The following is a 20,140-nucleotide window of genomic DNA, read 5'->3' as shown; positions in this document are numbered from 1 at the left end:
CTGGCCTGCACAGAGTCCAGATTGAACACCTTTGGGGTGAATTAGAGCGGAGACTGCGAGCCAGGCCTTCTCGTCCAACATCAGTGCCTGACCTCACAAATGCGCTTCTAGAATAATGGTCAACAATTCCCATAAACACACTCCTAAACCTTGTGGAAAGCCTTCCCAGAAGAGCTGACGCTATAGCTGCAAAGGGTGGGCCAACTCCATATTAATCCGGATTATTAAAGTTCATGTGCATAAACATGTGCTTCTAAAAAAATTAGCATGTTGTGATAAAGTTAATTATTTTCCATAATGTAATGATAAAAATTAAACTTTCATATATTTCAGATTCATTGCACACCAACTGAAATATTTCAGGTCTTTTATTGTTTTAATACTGATGATTTTGGCATGCAGCTGAATCAGCCCAGGTCAGGTGCTTCTGCCGCTGTTTCTGGTTCAAAAGTGGCTTGACCTGGCGAATGCGGCACCTGTAGCCCATTTCCTACACACGCCTGTGCACGGTGGCTCTGGATGTTTCTACTCCAGACTCAGTCCACTGCTTCCGCAGGTCCCCCAAGGTCTGGAATCGGTCCTTCTCCAACAATCTTCCTCAGGGTCCGGTCACCTCTTCTCGTTGTGCAGCGTTTTTTGCCACACTTTTTCCTTCCCACAGACTTCCCACTGAGGTGCCTTGATACAGCACTCTGGAAACAGCCTATTTGTTCAGAAATTTCTTTCTGTCTTACCCTCTTGCTTGAGGGTGTCAATGATGGCCTTCTGGACAGCAGTCAGGTCGGCAGTCTTACCCATGATTGCGGTTTTGAGTAATGAAACAGGCTGGGAGTTTTTAAAAGCCTCAGGAATCTTTTGCAGGTGTTTTGAGTTAATTAGTTGATTCAGATGATTAGGTTAATAGCTCGTTTAGAGACCCTTTTCATGATATGCTAATTTTTTGAGATAGGAATTTTGGGTTTTCATGAGCTGTATGCCAAAATCATCAGTATTAAAACAATAAAAGACCTGAAATATTTCAGTTGGTGTGCAATGAATCTAAAATATATGAAAGTTTAATTTTTATCATTACATTATGGAAAATAATGAACTTTATCACAATATGCAAATTTTTTGAGAAGGACCTGTATATATAATGCATGTTTCTATTTATAGATGTACTTGTATGTGTGTGGAGTATAGGGTACTGTATGTGTATGTATGTATCCACTTCATCACAACTTCAGCTGGGTTCATCAACCATAACTTCATCTAGGACAGTCAGGAGCCTTGGAGTTGTGATTGACGATCAGTTAAACTTCACAGACCACATTGCTAGAATTGCCCCGTCCTGCAGATTTCCCTTATACAACATTAGGAGGATCAGGCAGTCCCTTCCTATTCGGAGCATGCTACACAACTCCTTGTCCAAGCTCTTGTTCTATCCAGACTGGACTATTGTAAATGCTCTCTTAGTCCTTCCAGCATCAACCGTCAAACCTCTGAAACTGATCCAGAATGCTGCTGCAGGAGTGGTCTTTAACACACATCACACCTCTCCTCATAAAATTGCACTGGTTGCAATTGCCGTTCGCATCAAATTCAAGGTGGCCTATTTATGTTTGCAGAACAGAACAACCACTGGCTCTGCACCCCTTTATCTTAACTCATTACTTCAGACCAACGTGCCATCCAGAAGCTTGCGTTTTGCAAGCGGATGTGGTATCATCCCAAAGAGACACAAAATCTCTTTCACAGACCTTTACCTGGACTGTTCCAAGCTGGAAGACCTGCCTAACTCAACCCGAGCTGCTGAGTCTTTAGCCATCTTCAAGATTCTTCTAAAGACGCATCTCTTTTGCCAACATTTGACTCAATAATACTAACATTTATTATTCTATATTTATTTTAAAATCATTGCTACGTGTGCTGTGCTGGTTTAGCTGAGACTGGTCATGACATTTGCATATTGTTGCCCTATATTGTTGATTTGACTGCTTCTATTACTCTCTTCATTTGTAAGTCGCTTTGGATAAAAGCGTATGTTAAATTATTAAATGTAAATATTTAATGATTATGAATATATAATTAGGCTATAATAATAATAATTATTATTATTAAAAAAACAACAACAACAAAACACCATTTAGTATGATTCATAGGCTGTTTTGGGGGACGTAAGGAAAACAGCTGATGAATAAAGGCTACTAAATGGATTCTTTTTTTAAATCATCAAGAAATCTTTTGTACATGTTTTCACTGTCACTTTTGATCAATTGAAATCAAGCACACACACACACACACACTCTCTCTCTCTCTCTCTCTCTCTCTCTCTCTCTCTCTCTCTCTCTCTCTCTCTCTCTCTCTCTCTCTCTCTCTCTCTCTCTCTCTCTCTCTCTCTCTCTCTCTCTCTCTCTCTCTCTCTCACACACACACCGTATTAAACACGTTTTAAAAAGTCATGTAGTGTGGTATTTAAATGTACAGAGCATGAATTCATCCCTAGTCGGTATCAGGAAGCCGGACTGTACCATCTGTGCGATAGGGGAGGGGTGCACTCTTTTCGCTGTCCTCAAAGAACTAAATACAAAATTGGCCAAAACTGTGCTTATTATAAGCTTAAACACGTACAAATCACAAAGTAGTGCTGTGCCGTCGTCATATTTGGCTATTTCTGGGAAAAAACGTCTTGTTAATATGTTGGTTCGGTCCTGGTACCATCAGTTCTCTTTAGTGTTTGCCAATGTTGGAGGTGTAACTGGGGTCTGGCCCTGGACGAAGGTAAACTATTATTATTGAATGCGTTATGGTTTGAAGAAGCGATGAATTCAGAATTGCACTTGAAACTGCGCTCTGTCGTTTGGTTGTTTAGCGGCAGCTCAGGCAGTGTGCATCGATGAGATGTGAGGGGTATTTAACGTTAGTCGTTCAGCCATGATGTCTGCACATTCCCAGCTGAGTTCAGACCGGTGGCCTGTGTGCTGGAAAGGAAGGTTGTGTTTCAAAACCCAGATTAGGGTTTGAGACAGCCCTAGCCTAGTTTATGTTACTGTTTAAGAAAATATAACACATCCTAGCATCGTGTCTTGTTAATTATAACAGACCTTAGAAAATGACAACCTCAGTGAGTGCATAGTCGGAAACAACTGGGAAGAGAGTGACCTCACTTTTGAGAGTCAGGTTTACAAAGAAAGCTGTCTTCTCATTCTCTGCTCTAATAATGTCCAGGATCAGGATGGATCCTAGTGGTCAAATGTCACTCCACTGTCTTGATGCTGACTTGCTTCCAGTCCGTCATTTGTCACACTGGGTTTGTTTGTTTGTTTAAGGATGGATGTCATGCAGTAATAGCATTTGATGTTATTGTAGTGTGAAGATGTACAGTACATTATGGAAATATACGGGGCTTTTTAAAGGGTGATTTCCAAAGCCCATGGAAGTGATAAAAATAGTAAAGATTATTGTGAAAGTCACTGATATTTATTTAGTAAAAATATGTTTTCCTAGCACACCTTTAAAATGCCTAGAATTTGGTCTTTTTCTTTCATTTTCATTATTAGCATTTTCATTCATAATTGTTTCTGGAGCTGATAGTATATCCACCACATTTATCTTATACAGAAGTGTTATTTTAGTATTATTTATATGCTAAAATAAAAATATACATTTATATTATATAATTTATATTTATTAGTATTTATTAATATTTTTTTTATTATCCTTTATTTATTACTTATGCTATATATTTTCAGTTAGCATTGTAATGTTAGTTAGGTCACCCAAAAATGAAAATTATGTCATCATTTGCTCCAAGTTGTTCCAAACATGTAGCCTATGCATTTCTTTCTTCTGCTGAACACAAATGAAGATCTTTTTGATGAAATCTGAGAGCTTCTGTCCCTCTATTTACAGCTACACAACTGACACTTTGACACTTCAAATAGTTCATAAAGAGATTGTAAAACTAATCCATATGAATTATATGGTTTAGTTCAAATTTACTGAAGAGACTCGATTGCTTTATATGATGAACAGATTTAATTTAGGTTAAACTTTAAAATCAGCAAAAAAAAAAAAAACAGAAGCTCTGAACCTGTTTGATGCGTGAGAACAAACCCCTTGCAGAAGTGTTACACGAGAATGTGCCTCATTGGTTCTTGCTGAAGCTCACATGTGCTGCGTAACATGAGAATGAACCTCATTGGTTCTTGCGGAAGCTCACATGTGCTGCGTAACACGAGAATGTGCCTCATTGGTTCTTGCTGAAGCTCACTGCGTAACACAAGAATGAACCTCATTGGTTCTTGCGGAAGCTCACATGTGCTGCGTAACACAAGAATGAACCTCATTGGTTCTTGCGGAAGCTCAGATGTGCTGTGTAACTCGAGAATGAACCTCATTGGTTCTTGCGGAAGCTCAAACGTGTTGCGTAACACAAGAATGGACCTCATTGGTTCTTGCTGAAGCTCACGTGCTGCGTAACACGTGAATGAACCTCATTGGTTCTTGAGGAAGCTCACATGTGGTGCATAACACGAGAATGAACCTCATTGGTTCTTGAGGAAGCTCACATGTGGTGCATAACACGAGAATGAACCTCATTGGTTCTTGCGGAAGCTCACATGTGCTGCGTAACACGAGAATGAACATCATTGGTTCTTGCTGAAGCTCACATGTGCTGCGTAACACGAGAATGAACCTCATTGGTTCTTGCGGAAGCTCACATGTGCTGCGTAATTCGAGAATGAACCTCATTGGTTCTTGCGGAAGCTCACGTGTGCTGCGTAACTTGAGAATGAACCTCATTGGTTCTTGCTGAAGCTCACATGTGCTGCGTAACTTGAGAATGAACCTCATTGGTTCTTGCTGAAGCTCAAACGTGCTGCGTAACACGTGAATGAACCTCATTGGTTCTTGCGGAAGCTCACATGTGCTGCGTAACTTGAGAATGAACCTCATTGGTTCTTGCTGAAGCTCACACATGTGCTGCGTAACACGTGAATGAACCTCATTGGTTCTTGCGGAAGCTCAAACGTGCTGCGTAACTTGAGAATGAACCTCATTGGTTCTTGCGGAAGCTCACATGTGCTGCGTAACTTGAGAATGAACCTCATTGGTTCTTGCTGAAGCTCACACATGTGCTGCGTAACACGTGAATGAACCTCATTGGTTCTTGCGGAAGCTCAAACGTGCTGCGTAACTTGAGAATGAACCTCATTGGTTCTTGCGGAAGCTCACATGTGCTGCGTAACACAAGAATGAACCTCATTGGTTCTTGCGGAAGCTCACATGTGCTGCGTAACTTGAGAATGAACCTCATTGGTTCTTGCGGAAGCTCACATGTGCTGCATAACTTGAGAATGAACCTCATTGGTTCTTGCGGAAGCTCACATGTGTTGCGTAACTTGAGAATGAACCTCATTGGTTCTTGCGGAAGCTCACATGTGCTGCGTAACTTGAGAATGAACCTCATTGGTTCTTGAGGAAGCTCACACATGTGCTGCGTAACACGAGAATGAACCTCATTGGTTCTTGCTGAAGCTCACACATGTGCTGCGTAACACGAGAATGAACCTCATTGGTTCTTGCTGAAGCTCACACATGTGCTGCGTAACACGAGAATGAACCTCATTGGTTCTTGCTGAAGCTCAAACTTGCTGCGTAACACGTGAATGAACCTCATTGGTTCTTGAGGAAGCACACACATGTGCTGCGTAACACGAGAATGAACCTCATTGGTTCTTGCGGAAGCTCACATGTGCTGCGTAACACGAGAATGAACCTCATTGGTTCTTGCTGAAGCTCAAACGTGCTGCGTAACACGTGAATGAACCTCATTGGTTCTTGCTGAAGCTCAAACGTGCTGCGTAACACGTGAATGAACCTCATTGGTTCTCACATGTCAAGTGAACCTGCTTGAGCTTCCGTTTACCATATCTGATGAGTGAGTTGACGAATGTTTATATGTGAATAAAAGCCTAAGTTCAGTCTGTTCAAGCGATCGTGTCTTTTTATAAAATGTAGGACTAAACCGCTCGATTTATATGGATTAGTTTTACGATCTCTTTATGAACTTTTTGAAGTGTCAAAGTGTCAGTTGCGTAGCTATCTACTGTCAATGGAGGGACAGAAAGCTCTCAGATTTCATCAAAAAGATCTTCATTTGTGTTCCGAAGATGAACGAAAGTCCTACGGGTTTGGAACAACATGAGGGTGAGTAATTAATGACAGAATTTACATTTTTGGATGAACTACTAACCCTACAAGGCTTAGTAATTTTATGTAACTTTAATCATTTTTCTATTTAGCTTTAATTTATAAAAAATGTTCATGTTATATTTATAGTTAATTTCTGCTTTGTCAATGACAAAAATGCTTTTTAATAGTTGTAGTCTTAGTTTTAGTTAACAATAACACTGAAAGTCATATTTTACAATGATCGTATCCATTTTAGTAGTTGTTCAGTTTGAATACACCCCTATGAAGTCATGCTGAAAGTTTCTGAGCCACTTTTCTTCACCAGAGCAGTGATTGTCACTGCAGTCCCTTTGTTTGACATCTACTTAGACATAATACTGATCTGACAGCCGCCAATACATGAGTTATTGTCTGACGGAGTTAACTTTCAGTTAAAGAAGAGACAGCCTTGTTTGTTTTTAAAAATAGTGTGCTTGGCTTATCCAGTTTGAAATGATTTCATGGCCTTGACCACGTCTGTCCTATAATGGACTGGAAAGGGCTTTTGACTTGCAACCTACAATACTACAGTTGACATAGTTGATGTAGAAAAAGATTGTTTCATGTTAAATCATGTTGTTTTAACAGCGATAGAGCATGGCTCAAGTGAAAGTGCAGACCTCAGCCCCCTTGTCTGGACCTGGCCTGACCGCCGTGGTGCCCGCTGTGGCCATGCCCAGCCCAGGAGCTCTGGGTCTGCAGCCCACCATCAATGGCACAGTGCCAGCCACAACGCCCACCTGCCCCAGCCCTGCCTCTGGCTTTGTGGACTCCACTGTACCATCCAGCCCAACAGGTACCAGGATGCTGAGTGCAAACAAATCTGATGTGTTTTGCCTGTTTAGTCAAAGTACCTTTAAACGCCTCGATATACTCACGGCAAAGTTCTTTTTCATTCTTAGCTTAGGGGTACAACGAAATATGAAATACGTGGGCAGCGATACACTGTAAGCGAATATCCCGACGCCGCCCACACTGCTGTGAACGACTTTTAGATTAATATGTAAATATGAGATGCCTTTGTGCTTTCCTCTCAATAACAAAATAAACACACAAAATTAGAAAATGGCAAGCACTTTAAAAAAAAGAAAGCATAGGAAAAGCTTCTGATCATATCACCGTGGATATGTTTGCACGCGCTCTGCAATTCGGCACTCCAGTAAAGTCACTTCACGTTTATTTATATAGCACTTAATACAATAGATTGCTTAAAAGCACAAAGCTTTACTGTAGTAACATGAAAAACAGTGTTAGTGTCTCATTTAATCAGAAGTACAACTCTACTTTCTACTATAAAGCGACTCTCCAGTGTGTTCGTGTTTGTACCCGTGGATGTCTGATCTCTATGGACTCAACAGAACAAATAAACCAGAGAAGATTTCCTTGTGAAAGAAGGCAGAGCCTCAGCACACCTACCTATTACGTAATTTGCCTCGGACCAATGGGAGTTTGAAGGTGTTTACCAGCCAGAGTGAACTTTTCCGGAAAGTTAGCTTTGGCCTGATTTTGTTCGAAATTACGTCATATCAGTTCGTTCTTCAATTCTGCTTGAAGAATATCGGGGCCTTTAAAGGGTTAGCTCACTTCATAATTCAAATTTCCTCATAATTTACTTACCCCCATCATGTCATCCAAGATGTTCATGTCTTTCTTTCTTCAGTCGAAAATAAATGAAGGTTTTTGAGGAAAACATTCCAGGATTTTTCTCCATATAGTGGACTTCAATGGGAACCAACAGGTTGAAGGTCCAAATTTGCAGTTTCAGTGCAGCTTCAAAAGGCTTTACACGATCCCAGCCGAGGAATAAGGGTCTTATCTAGCGAAACGATCCGTCAGTTTCAATAAAAATAAATAAATAAAAAATACACTTTTTAACCATAAATGCTCTTCTTGCACGTCCACGACTTCACGCATTACATAACCTGACGTAGGTGGAAAATGTAGAGTAGGGTTAAAAAAACTCCCTCTCATTTCCTTCTCCAATTTCAAAATTGTCCGACTTCATTGTTTTACCTTTTTTGTTGTTTTGAAGGGCGATTGACTTAAGCCCTATTCGCACGGGATTAGTATTATCTGGGGACCTCGTGTGAATTTGAAATTACCCCCCCACATCTGAATTTCGTGTGGCGCATTCGTACGGGATAAGCGAAGCCTGTGATTTTACTAGAATTTACTGACTTTCAGCTTTCTCGTTCTGCAAACTGTATAGTTGTATGGTGTATAGTAGTCTCAGCCTCAGACGTCATGCCCACAGAACATTGGCTAAACGTCTGATGCATATGGTACACTTAACTGGAAACACTTCAGGAATGTCGAAGTCGTCATCTGATTGGTTGAATTTTATTGGATTTCCGGGGGGCGCGAGTGTCGCGTTTATTTTCGGTCCGCCGGGAAACAAAGCGCAGACGTGTGATTGCGGAAGAAAAACTGTTGTGTTTACATGAGTGACAATGAGCATTTATCAAAATCAGCTAAACGTAGGATTCTCAAAAGTATGCGAGGTTCACGGCATAGACTCTTGAAGTTTTCTTCTCCTTCTTGGATTTTCTATGCTGACTGACTTGTTGCACGCCGGTCTGTTGTTGTGGGGACATTTCCACGCCCCGAAACGTGACGCTGAACGAAACGAACTGTAATTGGTTGTTTTACATGTCGGTCAAACGCCCTTATGGGCGGGCCTTGGCCAAAGAAAGCTGCTATGAATTACAGACCTTCAGCCATCAGTCTGAAGGTCTGGCTACGCGAGACTAGGTGTATAGCGATATGACCCAGTACCCAAAATACTATCAAAACACTCCAACGCAGCCTCTATTCTTCGCGAAAGATGGATAAAAAAGCACACAGGAAACAAAAACCTTGAAAAAATTATAAACGACCCCGCCAAATCACAGAGATGCCGATTCGCACGGGACTAATATTATCACAGGACCTCGGTGTTCGGCGAAATATGGTAGGTCATTTGCGGGGGAATTTTTACTTTACAAATTAGACATGGCCGATTCGCGCGGGTTTAAGATCACAGACAACCTCCGCAATTATTACAAATGACTAGAGGTCACCAGGTAATACTTATCCCGTGCGAATAGGGCTTTAGTCTTTGCACATTCGCTTTGTAAACACTAGGTCGGTACTTCCGCCTACGTCACGCGTGACCTTTCAATGTGTTGTGGCGCATCACAGCTAGTGCAAGACGTATTTTATATATACAAAAAGTATATACATTTTTTTTAGAAAATGACAGATCGTTTCGCTAGATAAGTCACTTATTCCTCGGCTGGGATCGTGTAGAGCCCTTTGAAGCTGCATTGAAACTGCAATTTGGACCTTCAACTCATTGGTTCCCATTGAAGTCCACTATATGGAGAAAAATCCTGGAATGTTTTCCTCAAACACCTTAATTTCTTTTCGACTGAAGAAAGAAAGACATGAAGATCTTGGATGATGTGGGGGTGAGTAAACTATCAAGACATTTTAATTCTGAAGTGAACAAATCCTTTAAGGCAAGTCATTTCACTCGGCGGCCATCTTTGAAACGCCTCTCGGGCACTATTTCTGTCATGCAAGTACTACAACTATCTCTTTGAATGGGGAAACATCTGATTTTCAAAAGCTGTTTGTTCACCAAGCTTATGATAAAATTTTATGTATAAAATCACCTATGAAATCTGACAAATCTCTCATAAAGTTTTGTTTCTAACGCTCATTTTTATTTGTAACATTATAGATTCCTGTCAAATACCTGTAAAATACTGTGGAAAAACTTGACATGCATTTGTTCATTCTTTCTGACAGGCCCTCCTCAAGAAAACATGGCAAACCCTAAAGAGAAAACTCCCATGTGTTTGGTGAATGAGTTAGCCCGTTTCAACAGAATTCAACCTCAATACAAGCTGCTGAATGAGAAAGGGCCTGCACATGCTAAGGTACTGTTAAAGGGTCATGAAACCCTAAAGCAATTTTTTTTTGTACAGGATGCACATCAATGAAAACATCAATAGCATTCATGTTTATTATTGAGGGAAAAGTGGCTATTTCGTGTATCCGGTTAAAAGGCAAAGTGAAAGTGCCACGAAAAGTGAGTTTTATGCGTGTGGTGATTGGCTGCCGTGGCTGGATCAGTTTTTGAGCATTTCTCTGCATTATTCATAAGAATGAACTCTTTTAATCCAATCACTGCCCTGTATTAAGCATGAGATTGCCTTACAGCGGAGAAATCAAATGTCACAAAAGACAGTTTCAGCGCTGTTCGTTCACCTGCCTGTATATATTTGCATTTGGACACATGTTTTAAGTATACAAAGTAGAGTATACTGTATGTATGGAGACTGTAAGTATACAGTTGAACAAAAGTGTTGTTTGCATTTTCCTCATGATGCGGTCAGAGCTGCAGCTTGACTGCCAACACATGGAAAATATGACTAACAATATTTCATATTTAACACGCACATGAGAGCGGTTTCTGCACGGAATGCCACGATGAGTTTAATATAACTCGCAACACGGACATCACAGTATATATTCGGACCGTTTTTAATGGACATATTTCATATACTCTAGTGCTCCAAACATGAATCACATATTTCATCATGTCTTCTTCAAATGAAATATATACAGATCCTTCTCAAAAAATTAGCATATTGTGATAAAGTTCATTATTTTCCATAATGTAATGATAAAAATTAAACTTTCATATATTTTAGATTCATTGCACACCAACTGAAATATTTCAGGTCTTTTATTGTTTTAATACTGATGATTTTGGCATACAGCTCATGAAAACCCAAAATTCCTGTCTAAAAAAAATAGCATATTTCATCCGACCAATAAAATAACTGTTTTGAATACAAAAAAAAAAAAGTCAACCTTCAAATAATTATGTTCAGTTATGCACTCAATAGTCAATACTTGGTCGGGAATCCTTTTGCAGAAATGACTGCTTCAATGCGGCGTGGCATGGAGGCAATCAGCCTGTGGCACTGCTGAGGTGTTATGGAGGCCCAGGATGCTTCGATAGCGGCCTTAAGCTCATCCAGAGTGTTGGGTCTTGCGTCTCTCAACTTTCTCTTCACAATATCCCACAGATTCTCTATGGGGTTCAGGTCAGGAGAGTTGGCAGGCCAATTGAGCACAGTAATACCATGGTCAGTAAACCATTTACCAGTGGTTTTGGCACTGTGAGCAGGTGCCAGGTTGTGCTGAAAAATGAAATCTTCATCTCCATAAAGCTTTTCAGCAGATGGAAGCATGAAGTGCTCCAAAATCTCCTGATAGCTAGCTGCATTGACCCTGCCCTTGATAAAACACAGTGCACCAACACCAGCAGCTGACATGGCACCCCAGACCATCACTGACTGTGTGTACTTGACACTGGACTTCAGGCATTTTGGCATTTCCTTCTCCCCAGTCTTCCTCCAGACTCTGGCACCTTGATTTCCGAATGACATGCAAAACTGAGCAACAGTCCAGTGCTGCTTCTCTGTAGCCCAGGTCAGGCGCTTCTGCCGCTGTTTCTGGTTCAAAAGTGGCTTGACCTGGGGAATGCGGCACCTGTAGCCCATTTCCTGCACACGCCTGTGCACGGTGGCTCTGGATGTTGCTACTCCAGACTCAGTCCACTGCTTCCGCAAGTCCCCCAAGGTCTGGAATCGGTCCTTCTCCACAATCTTCCTCAGGGTCCGGTCACCTCTTCTCGTTGTGCAGCATTTTTTTGCCACACTTTTTCCTTCCCACAGACTTCCCACTGAGGTGCCTTGATACAGCACTCTGGGAACAGCCTATTTGTTCAGAAATTTCTTTCTGTCTTACCCTCTTGCTTGAGGGTGTCAATGATGGCCTTCTGGACAGCTGTCAGGTCGGCAGTCTTACCCATGATTGAGGTTTTTGGTTAATGAAACAGGCTGGGAGTTTTTAAAAGCCTCAGGAATCTTTTGCAGGTGTTTAGAGTTAATTAGTTGATTCAGATGATTAGGTTAATAGCTCGTTTAGAGACCCTTTTCATGATATGCTAATTTTTTGAGACAGGAATTTTGGGTTTTCATGAGCTGTATGCCAAAATCATCAGTATTAAAACAATAAAAGACCTGAAATATTTCAGTTGGTGTGCAATGAATCTAAAATATATGAAAGTTTAATTTTTATCATTACATTATGGAAAATAATGAACTTTATCACAATTTGCTAATTTTTTGAGAAGGACCTGTATATGTGCAAATAAGGACACTGATACAGTGGTACGTCTGATCATAAATGCGAATTATTCTGATACACAGAAGAAAATGTAGACTGGAAATTCAAAGAAGAATGAACAAAAAAGTAACTATGCCTTTATTCTTTCTGTGTGTGTCATTTGTTCAGAGATTGTAGTGCTCGTAAATGTAATTAAAATATTATTATAGACTTCCTTCCTAATTTTTCATATAGACCAATAGCTCTGCAAATTTATAATTCTGAATTGTTGATATTTCGAAGAATAATTGATCATAATGTATTTGATTTGTTATTATTAATAGTTGTTAGTAGTCTTTTACAAGATTTTTGTGAGTTCGTTGTCATAGAGTTACGGTATATTTCTAAAATACATGGATGACCTCAACTCATATTTTTTCTCTGCTCATATTTTAATATTCATTTGTCTGTATAATGAGTTTGTTGTAGGTCTGTGTTGTTGACTCCCCTCTTCCCACCCTCTACACTCCCATTTTTTTCCACAGCTTTACACGGCTGTTTCTTGAGTCTTTTTCAAATCTGAGGTGTGACGACATACATTTTGATGATTAAATATGCATTGACTTAAACTAATGAAAAATTAGTTGACTTGAATACTGAAAATATGTTCTATTAATAACGTCATATGTTAACGTGTTTTTTGACTGAGCACACAATAATCAGCATATAGTCTGTACAGGGTAAATATAAAGTGTTATATAAAGGCCAAAAAGGGTTAAATAAATGCAAGAAGGATATGTCCAATCACAATTCAGTATGCAAATGATGTCATCATTGCTTTTACTGCATTCTGAATGGTGAACAATTTATAAATGCAAGACTGTGGGAGATTTTAATCTTAAACATACATAAGCTGAATATAATAAATTGGTAACACTTTAAAATAAGGTTTTATCTGTTAACATTAGCTAATCACATTAAAAGCCAAAGTTGTATTTGTTAACTTTAGTTAATGCACTGTGAACTAGCATGAACAAACAATAAACAAATTTTTTTTTTTTTTCTAGCTAGCATTAACAAAGATTAATAAATGCTTTAAAAAAGATTGCTCATTGTTAGTTCATGTTAGCTAATGTTAAACTTAGGGTAGGCAATGTTCATAGCCGCTAGCGATAGCAAGTTAGCTTTGAAAGCAAGAGATCTCACCCTCCCTTCAGAGCATCTCCAAAGCCATGCCTTCTTCAAAACACATGAACACTTAGAGCAGGGAGCAAACAAAAGCGTCACGAGACGAGAGACAGTGTTAAATTACCTCATGTCTCAAAGCACATAACATTAGAATAACAATGAAAAAAGACAACTTTAAAGAGCACTGAGCTGTACCACCTGACTACTGGTGATTCATTTCGGCGTCGATAGTGTTGCCATTAAAACACATAAATTAGTCACTAAACGCTTCGAGTATAACGTCACGGGTTTCCATCTATTCCAAATTACAGTAGTTATGGCGTGAATGCAGCATAAGATCGTTGTTTTGTATCAGGCTTTTTCGGTGCTCGGTGACTGAGGTCTGTCTAAAGCACCTATTCGGATGGGATTAGTTTTACATGGAGAGGTGGGGTAAAGTTATTATTAACAGAGCTTCTCCATGAATTTAGTCCCGTCCGAATGTGCCATCTCAGTAATCATTACGGACAATGCCAGTTAAGATTACGGTGACTTTTACCTTTTGTAAAAAGGTCTGGAAAAATGACCTCAGGTAATGCCAGTCCAGTCCGAATGCGAATGTCTTGAATGTGATTGCTGATGTTGTATTATCCTAATGCTTCCTCCTCGTGTGTTTTTTGACTTACCTGAGCTACCGTTTGGACACCAGTCTTCAGCATGCTTTCATTTAATTTCAATATGGATGGTATCCGATGAAATTATAAAATTAGCCAAATCACAAAAAAACCCCAATAATTTAATATCAGTGTCAAGTAAGAGTAAGATGCTTGTCTAGCAAGCTCTGCACATGACCTTCTGTATCGCCCACGTCTAGAAAACACACACTCACACCTTTGTAAAAAACACGGAGATGTAAGTCCCGTCCGAATTGGTTTATGAAATCACAGACGTCAAGTGATAGTAAATTGTCGTTTAGAAAACTAGTCCCGTCCGAATAGGGCTTAACTCCGCCTAACATGAAACACGCTGATGACGTGAGATGTCTGCGTGAGTAGGTGCGCGGAAGTATGGAAATACATACGTTGACCGGCAGGTAGGACATCGTATCATTGCACATTCAGACTGAATTCAATGGCTGAATGAACATTTTATGGTCCTACACCTTCCACAGAAAATATACTGTATATATATACATATAAATACATTTAGACCACTTAACTTTGTGATTGCTATCAGGATGTGAAGAGACTTTCAACCAGCATAACAAAAAAAACCAAAAAAACAAGAACAAATCACCTACCCTGCCTTTAACAAATGAAACCTTATTGTAAAGTGTTACCAATAAATTTAATACATATTAATTTGAGTAGTGCATTAATGTAATTTATTCAACTTAATACAAATATTTAACCTGAATAATAGTTGTCTTGCAAGAACTCAAATCATGTCACTCAAGACAGTCCCTCAGGTGATGCTTTTAGATCATCTTGCAAAAGTTTGGTGTATTGCAGCCAAGAGCCCAAATCTGTAAAAAATGCTTAGCAAGTATGGGATAATGTGCAGTCATTAATACAAAATAAAACCTGACATGGCAATCAGGATCTTGCATAATCTTGAAAGCTTTTATTTTGCGAAAATGACTTGCTGACGGTACATTATCCTACTTATTACATGGCTACTTAGCTAAATAAATAAATACCCGGATGTGAACTATTGATTTGAAGTTATTTTGTTACTTGTAGACAATGTCAATATTAGATAAAAACTTTCACTTAGAAAATATTCCACTATAACAGAAAACAATCAGCCTAGCTCTCCTGCTGGATTGTGTGTGCAGATCTTCACGGTGCAGCTGTGCTTGGGGAACCAGGTTTGGGAGTCAGAAGGCAGCAGCATCAAAAAGGCCCAGCACTCCACAGCTACCATGGCCCTGACAGAGAGCAGTCTCCCCCGACCTCCTCCCCGCTCCCCTAAAGCCGACAGCAACAGCAACCCAGGTACACGCATCTCTCAGGGACATTATATTACGCTGCAGAGATGCGTTCTTCACGGGTGTCCAGGGTGGGATTGTAGGTAAAGGATTTGAAAGTGTTTATCTGCTATAAATATTTAGCCAAATGTGGGATAATAAAAAATAAAAAAACCTCAGGGACACACTACAACTAAGCACAAATCATAATAATTTATTACATTTATATAGCGCTTTTTCTCTGTACTTAAATGGAAGTAGGGAATCTCCTCAACCACCACCAATGTGCAGCGTCCACCTGGACGATGTGACGGCAGCCATATTGTGCCAGAACGCCCACCAAACACCAGATTATTAGTGGAGAAGCCAAAAAGTATGGGGATAATTAGGAAGCTATGATGATGGACAGAGGCCAATGGGCCAATTTGGCGAGGAGGCTGGGGTTACACTCCTACTATTTTTTGAAGGACATCCTGGGATTTTTAATGACCACAGAGAGTCTGGACCTTATTTTAGCGTCTTATCCGGAGGACAGTGTCTTTTGAAAGTATAGTGTCCCCTTCACTATACTGGGGCGTTAGGACCCACACAGACCACATGGTGAGCACCCCCTGCTGGCCTCAATAACACCTCTTCCAGCAGCAACCTGGTTTTCTCAGAAGGTTTCCCATCCAGGTACTGACCATGCTCAACCCTGCTTAGCTTCACTGGGCAACCAGTTTTGGGCTACAGGGTGATATGGCTGCTGGCGCTAAGTAATAGGCTGTAAAGTAGTGGAGTGTTCTTCAGTGGGGGTCCAGGGTGGGTTTTTATTATTTTAGGTTAACCTGCAGAAAGAGTTTAACCACTATAAATGTTTAGCCAAATGCGGGATAATAAAAAAAAAGAAAGAAAAAGAAATCAGGGACTAATTTGGTGTAGTAAGCTGTAAAGTAGAGCAGCATTCTTCAGTGGGGGTCAGGGTGGTAGGTAAATCAATTGAAAGTGTTTCATTTTAATTGTTTAAAAACTATAAATATTTAGCCAACTGTGAGATAATAAAAATACAATAACAAAAAAAAAAAGGTTGTGTTGAGTGCAACAGTACCCGTCCACTTTTTTTCAGAGGCATTGGTTCTGGAAGTATTTTTTCCATTCATTCCAATGGGGATTTAAAAAAGGTCTTTGTTAAAGAGTTATAAGCCATGAACCAAAGCAACCAGCTACGAGGTGAATCATAACACTACACACACTGATTTGAAGCAAGAATTTCAAAATCGGACATAGGTACAAGACTGTGTACTTGATGGCTTTAGTGAGGGAGAGAACTACAATCCCATTAGGCAATACATGGAGAAATATAAAACTAATCATTTAAAATCGAAGGTTTTTTACCACTATAAATGATTTAGCCACATGTGGGATAATAAAAATACAATTATAAAATATGATAAAGTACAATACATTTTTTAAATTATTATTAATTATTAAATAATTTATTTATTTGAATTATAATTATTATATTTTTCTATTTTGTACATTATTAAACAGGGGGTCACTGATCCATCTTTTTCCTTTTTGCAGGCAGCATCACTCCTACAGTGGAGTTGAATGGCTTGGCCATGAAGCGAGGGGAGCCAGCTATCTACAGACCCCTGGACCCCAAACCCATTCCCAACTACAGAGCCAATTACAACTTTAGAGGAATGTTCAACCAGAGGTATGTGCTTCAGCCTGAGGATTTTTTGAGTCTCTGAAGCAGAACTGTTATCATCATGAACGCTAGATTCTAGGAGTTTCAGTTTTTGGTAGATGCATTATTATTGTCATTACTGCCATCCAGTGGTGTCATACTTGTGTTAGGTCAAACATAAAGTACACAGTAAACTCAGATTGGCTGGCCAAATAGGGTTAACTAGGGTTTGATTTTAGAGATTGACCACTGTATTCAACATTTTAAAGATTAAGATGCCTGGTGTGATTTTGTACTAAGCTTTCACTGTTGGTCAAGAGAACAACTTTTGGCAATGTGATAGAAATTTTGCTCATTACCATTAGGTGGCAGTATTGCCCTTTTTTTCTTGTGTAAGAGGACTTTGACTGCACCCATATTTTACATAAGACATCAAGAGGAAACCCAACACACTAACAGAAATATAAAAGTAAACACAACTGACCTTAAAATCAAACTGTGAAATGTATTAATATTGCCATATGTTTGGATGATGATGATGATGTGTTGGAAAAACTTACTTTCGTAGTCTTCATGTCTGTTTTGAATGTTTGGTTTCTAAATATCTTTTGAATCGTGATGGCTTCATGCTCTTGACAGACAATAATTTACAACATACACACATTGTGGTTGGCATGAATTGCAAGTGAACTCATATTTAATGTAGTCTGGGTCATATTTTCTTGTACCTTTCCTTTCGTTCATTGTTTTTGAGGATGAGGGCTTGTCTCACAACCTGCCCATGTCGACATCTGCCCTATTTGATTTGTGCTGCAAACTATCTAATTAGATACTTAAGTGATATTTAATTCTATTTCTAGGGATATTTTTGGAAGATTCACTATACTTTTGTATATGCTTAGAGCTTGAGTGAACATTTAGCTCCGCAATTTTGCATATACATCTAATTTATGTTTTTGCAAACTTTGAGTCGCTATTTTTTGGCACGGTTTATTCCAGCTGAACTGGCAAGAATGAAAAGAAACACGCCGACGCTGACGTATTCATTCGCTAAAAGGCATGAACAGCGAGAAGCAACGTTGACGCTAATCGGAAAACTACACATTACAAGGAGCACATTACACCTTAATCCTGTTGTCACTTGAAGCTTTTATTTAGACATTTTCTTTCGATTGAAGCTCTATGGACACTGTGAGAACAAAGACGAGGTGAGAAACCCGAGTCTTGTAATGCTAAGATCTCAACCTGATATCAAAAAGCGTTAAAGGGCCTGCGTGTAGTGATTTTATGGAAAGAAATGCATATACGTTTCTTCGCTGCACATCTAGAATTTCTGTGATGTAGTCTTTGAAATAGTAATACAACAAGGAGCCAAAGTAAATCGGATCCTCCGTGTGATTACATCATTTTGGTGCGGAGCCTGGCCGGAGACCACCGTGAGGGACTGTTGTAGATATTAACGGTGTTGCAAATGTATTCTTCCCTTGAGTTTTCTTCCCTCTCCTCAATCAACACAGATTCTCTCAGAGGTGTTACAAGCCTTGTATAATTTAAACACAGATTCACTTATTCACAGCTCTCTAATTGATAGGCTTTATTATAATATTGATGTTGTGTCTGTACTGGTCATTATGGAGAAGAGTAATTGTGTGGCTGTAGTGATTTGAGGGATTGTGAGACTGAGAGAATTGGCAGATATATGAATACGTATGAATATCAGGAAAGATATTGATTAGCAAAAATGTATTTTGATTTATGAATTGGTTAAAGGGGTCATATCATGAGGATTCTTTTGAGATATATAATAACATAGTCTGACTTCTGTAAATCAGAGTAAGTTTGTTTTGTGCTTCTGAAACTTTGTTAGAGAGCTGAATAAATTAATAAGGAAGAAGTGGGATGTTATCATCGGAAAATCTTAGTTTAGTGTAGCACCTACAGCTCTGCATATCCTTCTGAAAGATCCCAGTGTTAGAAACAAGTGACTGATTTTTCTTGGCTTAATTTAAATAAAACACATTTTACTAACATTATAAATGGACCACTGATCGAATTTTTAAGTATTAATGAAATACTTTAAAAATGCATTAAAATCAGCTTTTTCCAATTCAGTAAGTGCATGTACTTTAATGATTTGATTTTAGTAATCTGACATGTATACGACATTGATCAAGTTTGGGGTATGTAAGATTTTTTTTTAAATGTTTTTGAAAGAAGTCTCTTATGGTTACCAAGGCTGAATTTATTTGATTAAAAATACAGTAAAAACACTCATAATTGTGAAATATTTCTAATTTAGTATATTTTCAAATGAAATTTTATTTCTTGCAAAACTGCATTGTCACATGATCCTTCAGAAACCATTCTGATATACTGGTTTGGTTCTTATGAAACATTTCTTATCAATCGCTTAAAATTTTTGTGGAAACCATGATACATTTTTTATGATTCTTTGATGAATTGAAAGTTCAAAATAAAAGCATTTATGTGAAATAGAAATATTTTGTTACTACCATCTTTTAAATGGTAGTCTATACTCGGAAAGAAAGATTCAGCTCGGTTATACCTTTGCTTGTATTTACTGATATCCACTCATTACAGTCCTGGTAACTGAGTCTGAGCTGTATTAACTCACTCGTCATATCCTCTCTCAGTCCATAGAGACTGCAGTGGTGCAGATTAACAAAAGCATCTTTTCTGAGAAACAAATCATGTACCCAAGAGTTTAAAGTGGAGCCGTAAATTCCTCATTATTCCCAGCTTAGTTAGACTCAGACCAAATCTACACTCTCACCCTGGCTCAGCTTATGTGTGGATCTGAGTAGGAATTAAGCTGCAGCCAGGTAGCATCACACAGTTACCTCATTTATACAGGCCTTTTCTCTGACTAACATCAGCCTTTGTGTTCCTAACAACATTCAGTATTCATCTGCCTTCGGGAGCGCCTGCAT

General features: G+C 39.1%; 1 protein-coding gene across 2 annotated transcripts in view; it reads left to right on the top strand.

The window, feature by feature from the left end:
* The first annotated feature begins 2,609 nt into the window (after positions 1-2,609).
* Positions 2,610-20,140, top strand: part of stau2 (staufen double-stranded RNA binding protein 2) — a 123,505-nt gene continuing 105,974 nt past the window's right edge. Inside the window, exons 1-5 of one of the 2 annotated variants that reach the window (XM_056254143.1) lie at positions 2,610-2,760; positions 6,805-7,012; positions 10,009-10,139; positions 15,386-15,545; positions 17,081-17,216. In XM_056254143.1, the coding sequence (XP_056110118.1) occupies positions 6,814-7,012; positions 10,009-10,139; positions 15,386-15,545; positions 17,081-17,216 (626 nt within the window). In that variant the 5' untranslated portion in view covers positions 2,610-2,760; positions 6,805-6,813. Of the gene's footprint in view, positions 2,761-6,804; positions 7,013-10,008; positions 10,140-15,385; positions 15,546-17,080; positions 17,217-20,140 lie in introns of those variants that run through there. The other variant, XM_056254142.1, reaches the window with a different exon arrangement.

Source organism: Rhinichthys klamathensis, unplaced genomic scaffold (assembly GCF_029890125.1).
Source record: "Rhinichthys klamathensis goyatoka isolate OS25496 unplaced genomic scaffold, OSU_Roscu_1.1 h1tg000110l_1, whole genome shotgun sequence".
Classification (NCBI taxonomy): domain Eukaryota; kingdom Metazoa; phylum Chordata; class Actinopteri; order Cypriniformes; family Leuciscidae; genus Rhinichthys; species Rhinichthys klamathensis.
This window is presented reverse-complemented; position numbering and strand designations above follow the sequence as displayed.